General features: G+C 34.3%; 1 protein-coding gene and 1 long non-coding RNA gene across 4 annotated transcripts; one reads left to right on the top strand and one right to left on the bottom strand.

Moving 5' to 3' along the window:
- The first annotated feature begins 142 nt into the window (after nt 1–142).
- LOC119685944 (bromodomain and WD repeat-containing protein 3-like) lies at nt 143–9,938 on the top strand. Of its 2 annotated transcripts, XM_038100358.1 has the most exons (18): nt 143–352; nt 531–589; nt 651–680; nt 1,257–1,316; nt 2,364–2,610; nt 2,671–2,831; nt 2,889–3,535; nt 3,599–3,695; nt 3,753–4,067; nt 4,137–4,623; nt 4,686–6,094; nt 6,153–6,412; nt 6,472–6,633; nt 6,691–6,964; nt 7,201–7,212; nt 7,320–8,549; nt 8,616–8,856; nt 8,929–9,938. In XM_038100358.1, the coding sequence occupies exons 1-18, from the start codon at nt 310–312 to the stop codon at nt 9,870–9,872; spliced, it is 6,678 nt and encodes a 2,225-aa protein (XP_037956286.1). In that variant the 5' UTR covers nt 143–309; the 3' UTR covers nt 9,873–9,938. The 2 variants fall into 2 exon arrangements, with proteins under 2 accessions (XP_037956286.1, XP_037956288.1); XM_038100360.1 differs by lacking the exon at nt 7,201–7,212.
- Nucleotides 508–1,136, bottom strand: LOC119685945. 2 transcript variants are annotated; one of them, XR_005252841.1, is made up of 4 exons: nt 1,050–1,136; nt 899–960; nt 733–844; nt 508–643 (listed from the first exon to the last, which is right to left on the bottom strand). It is a non-coding gene; the product is annotated as an uncharacterized LOC119685945 (long non-coding RNA). The 2 variants fall into 2 exon arrangements; XR_005252840.1 differs by having other exon boundaries at nt 899–1,130.
- Nucleotides 9,939–10,232: the final 294 nt, after the last annotated feature.

A 10,232-nucleotide genomic window follows, 5' to 3' on the forward strand; every position in this document is an offset into this window, starting at 1 on the left:
AACACATGATTTGTGCTTCTATTTCTTAAAATTTTTAGTGATTCTTTGTTTCCGTAAATGAAAGCATTTAAAGAGTAGCAATACCATACCTTTTAAATTCGATATGGTAAGTACATTTATAGACACTTCACAACACTGCTTTTTTGCTTGTTCAGAAGTGTAAAAAAGTATGAAAAAGACTGAAAAGGTGGCATCGGTGAAGAGCTTAGCGAATTTTGTCGTTGGGCTACGCAACTAGCAAAGTTTTTATTTATATGTAGGTAAAGAAAATTCTACTCAATGAAGAATTTTATGATTTAATGGCATAAAATGGATAATACACAAACTATAGAGGAAAGGATTGTAACGCCAGGTAAATAACATTTATGGAAAACGGTTGAAATGTCCCTTTAGAGTTAGTGACCGTCGAAAGGCTGACAGTGGAACAAAGACGCCGAAAATGTATAATTGCATACTGCTTTTTTAATTTGAATAAATATTGTTATATTATAAATTAAAATAAAAACATATTTTTTATTATATTTATTTAGAATTGTTTTTTTTAATAACAAAGTTTCTGGCTAACGGACCACTTCAGGACACAGCCAAGGTGATAATAAGAATTTATTTTTAATATTCCTCCAAAAAATGAAGTTATTTTTTACTTCCAGGTTTTAGTGCAGGAATTAGAAGAAAAAAAGGTTAGTGGATATTATTCTTATTTATTAGATTTTCAAACCATTAATCACTTACTGCCAATACATCGCTGTGGCCGATATAAACACATTACTTTTCCGCTACCATACAAACGACAACAAATTCCGCTTTACGTCCTCCTATATCAGAGTTCCAAATTATACTAAAGCTAAAATAGTAATGCAAAGTTTAAAATTACTAATAAAAAACGGCAAATGCTTACAATTTTAAAGAAAATTTTTAAATATCCCAACTAAGTGAAGTGAAGAATTACCACGTGCTGCTCTAGTTTATGAAAATTTTGTTTACATTATTGCACTATTTCTAACTTTTATCGGACGTAAATAAAAAAAATTTATTATGTGTTCATTTACCTTTGGCATTGTGCAGTGTTTATTTGAAATAATATGACATTTTAGTACTTGTGTTTTGTTTTGACTCTGAGGAACGAATAATGCGTTTGTATGCGTATGATTTCAAAAAAAAAACTTGCAAAAATTATATTTAATTTAAGATTTATTATTAATTGTATTCTGCATTGGTTATGCAGTAATTTAATTAATTTTTTGTTTTTCTTAAAGGTATTACCTAAGCGTACAGATTGGCTTGGAAATCAACATGAGCAGACGTTTAGGGAGTTGGTAAGTCAGTAAAAAAATAAATGAATTAAAATGAATTAGAATATAAATGTAAAGAAAATACAGTGGAATGATAAAGCAACAGTGCCATTTATATACATATGTATATTATAGTGTACTGAGCTATGAGTCTATGTAGTGCAAAACGCATAGTGTTTCAAATTTTTGTCATGCTTTGTTTTTTTTTTTGTTTATTGATATAGGAATTATATTGTAAAGGAGCAAATGTTTTTGTTTATTAATTATACGCATCAGGAAAGGATACTAATTTCTAGCAATGGAAATATAATTTTGATCCACTGTGCATAAAGTTCAATATTTACTGCTATGATATTCTTCATAAGGTTTAATCAAAATTTGAATGTTTTTACATTTTAATTATGTATAGAACAATAGAAATGCATATAATTCATAAGAAATAAATTTAATGCATATGGAAATTATGCAAAACTTCTTTGTTCTCTATTCAGTGACGCCATATTGGTTAATGCTGCTTTTAGCAAATAGGGTTGTGAAATTAATATTGATTTTTTTTTAAATATTTTTTATACAACAATTAATTTGAAATCAATTATTTAATTTTTAGTATTTTATTTATTATTAAAAAATTGCATTATAGCCTAAACTTAACAGAATTATTGTTTTTCTTATACACGAAATTCTACATGCAGAAATATGTTAATTTTGTTAATAAAATTTGAAAACATTTAAAAATTTGATTTGCAAAAATTTATTAATTAAAAAATTATCGTCATTCATATAAGCAGTACCATGGCAGACATTTTATGCATAAAAATTTTTCAAGTAAAACCACAGAAAGAAGAGAATGTATATGATTTGCTCCAATAAGTTGAAGTTAGAGTGAAAGGTATATATAAGCGCTTTGACATTTCTTTTTATGTTTACATTCTAAATAAAAATGTGTCGCAGCTTTGCATTCAAGTACTATTTTTACCTTTTAAATACTTTTTTCCATACCTAAACTGTTACTGTGTTAATAAATTTACTTTTAATAATTAAAACTAATAATTAATTTCATTATTTTTATAGGAAAATAAATATTCACATATCGGACACAATCATTTATTGGAAATATGTTGTCGCATTGGACCTATTTTAGATAAAGAACTAGCGCCTAGTGTTCCCGGTATTATTTCATTACTTGGTTCTGGTCGACAAAGTCTTCTTCGCACCAAAGATAGTGTATACCATACTCGATCTTTATTAGATTATTGTACTCGATATCATGGTGTTTCACTGCCCGATTCATCAGTAATTAAGCCCATTCATAATTATCGTAAGTATATTATTGAAAAACTTAATCAGTTTAATTTCAAATAAATATGTTTAAATGTAGAAAAAGTTTTAACTGGTCGTGAATATGGAGGACCCGTCCGTAGAAAACTGCTTGTTCCAACAAGCTTGTATGGTAAAACGAAGCTCTTACGTCGAACAGTTGGTCACTTATCATCAGTATATTGCGTACTATTTGATCGCACAGGACGTTATATTATAACGGTATTGTTACCTCTTCAATATATATGCTTTTATTCTCAATATCAATATTTTTTTTAGGGAGCCGATGATTTATTAATTAAAATATGGTCGGCAACAGATGGCCGATTATTAGCAACTTTACGTGGTGCTTCAGCTGAAATTACAGATATTGCAATTAATTTAGATAACACAATGTTAGCTGCCGGTTCACTAGACCGCATTTTGCGCGTTTGGGATTTACAATCTACTTCACCGATTGCTGTTTTGTCTTCACATACAGGCATGATAACATCAGTAAATTTTTGTCCCTCTCCGAGAGGTGATCTAAAGTACTTAGTAACAACTAGCACAGATGGTTCTATAGCATTTTGGCAATATTCAACACCTCGTGGTCAAAAAGTTTCTTTTGCACCAAAACCTACTCAATTTCATGAAAAATTAAGGCCGGGTCAAGCGCAAATGATGTGTACTAGTTTTTCACCAGGAGGTATATTTCTTGCTGCAGGTTCCGCAGATCATCATGTTCGCGTATATCTTATGTCGGAAGACGGGCCAAAGCGAATATTAGAATCAGAAGCATACACAGATGCAGTGGATTCAGTTCAATGGTCGCATCGTGGATTGCGTTTTATATCAGGTAGTAAAGATGGCACAGCACATGTATGGAGTTTTGAATCACAGCAATGGAAAAGTGTTAAATTATGTATGTCTGAGCGGTTGCCAACGTAAGTATATAAATAATTTTCAAAAACTATAAACTAATTATAATTGTATTTAAAATTTATTAGATGTCCTGAACCCGAGGAAGGAAAGAAACTTAAAGTAACTATGGTGGCATGGGATTGCTCTGATAAGTATGTGATAACTGCTGTAAATGATTTCACAGTAAGTGTAAATATAATCAATATCCAATTTAAATGTCATAAATAATTAAATATTTAGATAAAAATTTGGAATTCAAAAACTGCCAAACTTCACCGCGTGTTACGTGGACACAAAGACGAATTATATGTTTTGGAAACAAATCCAAAAGATGAGCATGTGTTGCTTTCAGCAGGACACGATGGTCAAGTATTTCTATGGGATATAGAACAGGGCATCTCTGTCGCTCATTTTGTTAACGATATTGATGGTCAGGGTCATGGAGGTGTATTTGATGCTAAGTGGTCACCTGATGGTACAATGATTGCTGCTACAGACTCTCATGGACATATATTAATATTTGGTCTAGGAATTGGACCTGATAAATACAAAATTGTACGTATTCTAATAATAATTAAAAATTTTTTTTTGTCTATATAAGTATTTCTTTATATTTATATACAGTTACCCAATGAATTGTTTTTCCATACCGATTATCGACCACTATTAAGAGACACAGCCCATCATGTTGTTGATGAACAAACTCAAATTATGCCACATTTAATGCCACCACCATTTTTAGTTGATGCTGATGGCAATCCGCATCCTGCTAAATATCAACGTTATGTGCCTGGAAGAGAAAACTGTTCAACAGATCAACTTATACCTAATCTTACAATTGGGGCAGATGGTGTAGTTATTGAAGACAATGGTGGTAGTAATTATAGTCAAATTGATCGGTTAATAGCAGCTTTGCAAAATCGACAAGGTGGAGCTGGTACAGTGTCATTGCCAAATAACGCCAGTAATAACCATTCACAGCTTGATCTTATGAATGAAGCTTTAGCAAATCGACAAGGGCAGGAACAAGCACCAGATTCAAATAATACCGCGGGAAGCAGTAGAGGAATATCAGCTCAATTAGGAGCTGGAAATAATCTCACAAGAAACGGTAAAAAAATTAGAATTTACTTGCATTAGTCAAAACATTAAAATTTTAATAATATTGTATAGGAATTAATCCAGCAATACGCCGTCTTTCTGAGGCTAATAGCATACCTCCACGGCAAGGTACTACTTGGGGAAGACCTCCAGAACAGCAAATTCAGTCGCCACTCATGAAATATGTACGGCGAATCTATATACGTCCTATGAAATATGCTCAACTACAGAATTTAAGACAAAATGTTTATGCTTCTGGAAATTTTGAAATGCAAGAATATAAGAGAGAGTTAAGGCGTCGTCCTATAATGATAAACACCTCTAATGCAGCTACTTCAACACAGGGTTCTGGTCGTCAACGGAGTACTAGAGCAAATGGTGGACGTGCTGGCCGGAGACGCGGGCAACCTTCCCAACCAGCTTATCGTACCCGTGCAGTACGTGAAGAAGAAGAATCAATTCCTGCTCCGCCTGAAGAAGATGATGATAGTAGCGCAACGTCTGGCGATACAAATTATTCAAATGCAGAAGAAAATCTAGAATCATCTGATGATTCGGATACAGAAAGCTCTGATTACTCAGATTGGGTTGCTGATACTCCTGGTCCAAACTTGGAACCACCTAAACGTTGTAAACGTAAGCCACTATCCCGACGTCACACGCTTAGTGACGATAGTAGTGATGAAACAGAGCAAGCATCAACTTCTGCTGCAGCCAATGCATCACGTCGAAATAAAAGATCCCAACCACCAACAGCTCCAAATGGTGAAATATCTGAATTATATCGTCCATCAGAATGGTTATCAGAGGTTATTCCTCGTAAAGCACCTTACTACCCTCAAATGGGTGACGAAGTAGTATATTTTCGACAAGGTCATCAACGTTATTTAGAAGCTGTTAACCAAAAAAAAGTTTATAAACTTACACAAAGTTCAGAACCCTGGAATTGTCGAACTTTGCGAGATCATGAGTTAGTTCGAGTGATCGGGATTAAGTATGAAATTCGTCCACCACGTTTATGTTGTCTTAAACTTGCAATGGTTGATGAAGATGGAAATATGACAGGTTCTTCATTTAAAATAAAGTACCATGACATGCCAGATGTCTTGGACTTTTTAGTTTTGCGACAAACTTTTGAACTTGCAGTGCAAAGGAATTGGAATATTGGTGATCGATTTCGTTGTATGATTGGCGATGGTTGGTGGATGGGTCAAATTGAATCTAGACATGCTTTGGCGACAGAGTTTCCGAATTCATATTTTATGTGTTTTCGTGTAAGATGGGATAACGGAGAATACGAATATATGAGCCCTTGGGATATGGAACCTATTGATGAGAATCGTTTGCCTGACGAAGTTGGTGGTGCAGTTCCTGTACTGCCAGAAGAAATTAGGGCAACCTTATATCAACCTAAGTCGGAAGAATGGCACCGAGGTGATAGAGATGGATCTTGTAGACGTATAATTAATGGATTTGAACAAGTAATTTTCATTTTTGTCCATATTGTAAACATTTTTCTTAACATTTTCAATATTTAAGGTTATGCGTTTATCTATAGCTGAACATTTTTTGGCTCCTGTTGATTTGAATATATATCCAGATTATGCATATTTAATAGAATATCCTATTGATTTAACTACGATAAAGTCTCGTTTTGAAAATCATTTTTATCGTAGAATTACTTCAGCGCAATTTGATGTTCGTTATTTAGCGACAAATGCGGAAAAATATAATCGGTCACATACAAACATTATTAAACACGCACGCATCATCACAGAACTTTGTTTGAGGATTATTAGGTACTACCAATTGACGAAATTAAAAAAAGTTTTTTACTTAATACTATTTTTATATTTAGAGAACTTAGCGATATTGATGTAGCCGCAGCTTATCATCAATACGTTGATTTCTATCATTCATCTGAAACTGAGAATGAGCGTGATTCTGATGTTGTGCCTTCTACAAGTACAGGCGCTACTACGCCGGCAGCAGCGCGAAGAACTTTATCATCAACACGAAGGTAAGTATTTTAATACATTTTTCATATTAAATATCTTCAATATTTTTACTCTTTTAGATCTAATCGTATACGTTCAGATGGCGATTGGCGCTCCGACTGCAGGCAACTACTAGATATACTTTGGCAAAGGCCAGATTCAGCGCCATTTCGAGAACCTGTTGATACAATTGAGTTTCCAGATTATTTGGAAATAATTTCCACTCCAATGGACTTACGCACTGTTAAGGAAGATTTGCTAGGTGGAAATTATGATGATCCTTTGGATTTTGCAAAAGATGTGCGCTTAATATTTATTAACTCGAAGAATTACAACACTAACAAACGCTCAAGAGTAAGTGTTACCTTCATTGTTTGTGTAAAAAGTGGTGAGCCTACTAAAAAGATCGTCAATTCATTTTGTGAACTTTTAGTAAAATTCATCTACTACTTCTAATATTTCATTCTAATATCAATTCTTTCTCATTAATTTTTTGATAAATCACCATCATCACATATTTTTCTTTCCTAACCATGCTTTCAATCAATCATATCAAATCAAACATTGCAATGATTGACGATCGAATGTAGGATTATTCCTCGGTAAGATTTAGAATATTAAAAGAGTGAATAAATAATTAATTCACTTATAGTTATTATAATTTGTTAAGGTGTTAAATAATTTTTTACCTTTCATTTTCTACTTACAGATTTATTCTATGACGCTTCGCCTCAGTGCTCTTTTTGAGTCTCACATAAAAACCGTCGTCAGCAACTGGAAAGCTGCAAGACGGCGCGCTAATAAAAACAAAAAGAATAGTGGTAGAGGATCAAGTAGTAGTCCTACGAAAAGGACACAATCTGAAAGAAATCGTCCTGGACCTTCTACTCGAAGAAATAATAAATCTAATCGACAAATTCGTAGTTCTGACGAAGATGTCGAGAATGATGAAGATGATTCGCAGCCACGCAGTAGTCAACGACGAGTTGGAAGAAATGGGCCAACTCGTTCACAGGTTGTAACATCAAACTCATCTAATCGTGTTACTTCATCATCACATCGACGAATAAATGGAACAGAGGATGCACAACCTACACGTAGTTCACGACGTAAAGCGCATAGTCAAGAACTAAATGAAGATGAGGATGATGACGAAGATGAAGAGGAAGACGAAGAAAATGAACAAAATGAAAGTGAAGAAAATGAGAGTAGCTCCAATAGTGAAGCCGATGATGTATCAAGTGAAGATGAAAGTAGTGGGGATGGCAGTGATAGTAATAATAATGATGACGACGATGACGACCATGATTCAAATGTTGGACGCTCTCCAAGAAAAAAAAATAAACGAAAATCTCATTCAGATGATGATTCAGAAGAAAGTTATAATCCCTTAAAAGATCGTCGTCAAAATAAAAAACGTCGAAAATATAATAAACAAAAACAGACGCAACGTAAACGAAATGGTGTACATAAAAAAAGTAAACCCACTGCCAATGGTATTAAAAGAACGGTTTCAAATCCGAAAAATTCTCGAAGAGGTCAACGTCGACGATACCAATCTTCCGGTGATGAGGAAACAGTAGTAGTTTCCCAAATAGATGAAAGCACTCAAGATACGGACCAGCATACACCAAAGAAAAAAGGTCGACCACCCAAAGCGCAGAGTACAACATATGTTGCCAATGGTCCTAGTACAAGTTCAAGTACTTTACCAGAAGTCTCATCCCGTATTACTCGTGGCGCAGCAGGTTCAAGACGTAATCCTGCTGAAAACGACCATAGTTATCATTTGCCAGTTCGCAATGGACGCTTACAAGAATCAGATACAGATTCAAGAGAATTAGGCACACGTCCTACACGCTCAAGTGCTAAAAGAGCAATTCTTGAATGGGCAAAAGGAAGCGATATTGACGAGATAGATAGTGATGAGGCTGAGGAGGTATATACATATAATATGATGTTCTTTCACAATTTCACAATCATAAATTTAAAATTTTTTACATAGATATTGCCTACTCCAACACCAACTAAGGTTAATGGTACGGCAAATAATACGCGGTATTTAAATGGCCCTTCAACAAGTCGTGCCGCTATTGCTGCCGCAGCTGCTAACACTGGCACAGTAATTAGGCAGTTGCGAACGAATAGAAATACAGTTGTAGAACCGCGGGGGATTGATAGTGACGACGATGGTAGTGATGACGAACCTTTAGCTTCAAGTCAGAATTCACAGCTTAGTGCACAAAGTAAGTTGTATGGGGCGTACAAGTTATTAAGTATATTTACTCATTAAAATATTCTACTGCAACACATTATAGGTAAAAGACAGCACTCAATACGAGTTGATGCCACTAGAGTAAGTCGACAAAGTTCTTTACAGTTGCAACGATTACGACCGCACGCGGTAGCAATTAGTACTAGTGCGAGTACATCACATATGACACGTTCTCACGCAACCTCAACTACATCAAATGCCGCGTCGTCCTCTAGCAGTAGAATATTACCCTTAAGCACGCATGATCACAATTACATTGGTGATACAAGACCGACAACAACAAACAGTAATGTGCGAAACACACGTCGTTTATTATCCCGACATCAACGAAATGCTGATGAATTAGATAGTAGTATTGATCCTTTGGAAAATGTGAGGCTTTTTGCTGCGGCTTCTCGTTCCAGACGCAACTTTCCCACCTCAACATCAAATGTATCAAATACAACTAATAGTACTAATGCAGTAACAACTGTTGAAGTTAGGCGTGGACGTTCACGTTATAGCCAAGAAAATTCTCAAACTGATGCACACGATGATGACGAAGATGAAGATGCTGGAGGTTCAGATGAAGGAACAGTGGGTGGCTCTAGTAATCACACCGAAGATTCTTCTGACTCTGACGACAATCAACCGTTGACATCGTATGTACCCGCAGCAAAAAGATCACAACGTAATATAGTAAAAAGTCGTAAAACAGAAATCAATCGGGAAGTGCGTGTGCAGCGTGGTTGTCGAAATCTTAAACGACCTCGTTATAATGAACAAAGTGAAGACGACGAACCAGCGCCAAGTCGCAGACGTACGAATGATAACGGTGTTGGAAGTTCGGCTACTGTGTCTACAGTATCATACAATAGATTAGCAGCAGTTGATGACGTCGGAGATGATAGTTCTGTAGACAGCGACGACGAACAATTAATAAGCGTGAGTAGTAGAGGAAGAGTGCGGAAAATTACTGCCAAAGCGAGAGGGATTTTCAAAGAGTAATTTATATAAAAATGAACTTTACTCTTGACTGTTAATATTTATATATATACAAAAAGAAAAAAAAAAGTAAAAATTGATATAATTAGGACCGTATCGTTTTATATAAATATTTTATATTTATCATCATTATATTATCATTGTTCTCATTACATATAATTATGGAAATATTCTCGTAGCATATTTTTAATGTCATTATTTTGTTTTTTATTTTAGTAACTTTTTTATGATTCGCGCACTCACATCATGTTTATATACATATACATTTAGATTTGCGTTAATATTTATTTTATATGTTTAATGTAACTCCTTGAGGGGTTATTAATTTAGTTTAAATAAAATTATTAATTATATTGAAATTTT

Source organism: Teleopsis dalmanni, chromosome 2 (genome assembly GCF_002237135.1).
Source record: "Teleopsis dalmanni isolate 2A chromosome 2, ASM223713v2, whole genome shotgun sequence".
In the NCBI taxonomy this organism is placed as follows: domain Eukaryota; kingdom Metazoa; phylum Arthropoda; class Insecta; order Diptera; family Diopsidae; genus Teleopsis; species Teleopsis dalmanni.

Bases quoted from the DNA above. Each gene is read 5' to 3' on its own strand.
- LOC119685944 (XM_038100358.1), top strand. From the start codon at position 310: ATGGATAATACACAAACTATAGAGGAAAGGATTGTAACGCCAG. The intron at 681-1,256 runs GTTAGTGGATAT...TTTTTCTTAAAG, and splicing joins AGGAATTAGAAGAAAAAAAG to GTATTACCTAAGCGTACAGA. The intron at 3,696-3,752 runs GTAAGTGTAAAT...TTAAATATTTAG, and splicing joins CTGCTGTAAATGATTTCACA to ATAAAAATTTGGAATTCAAA.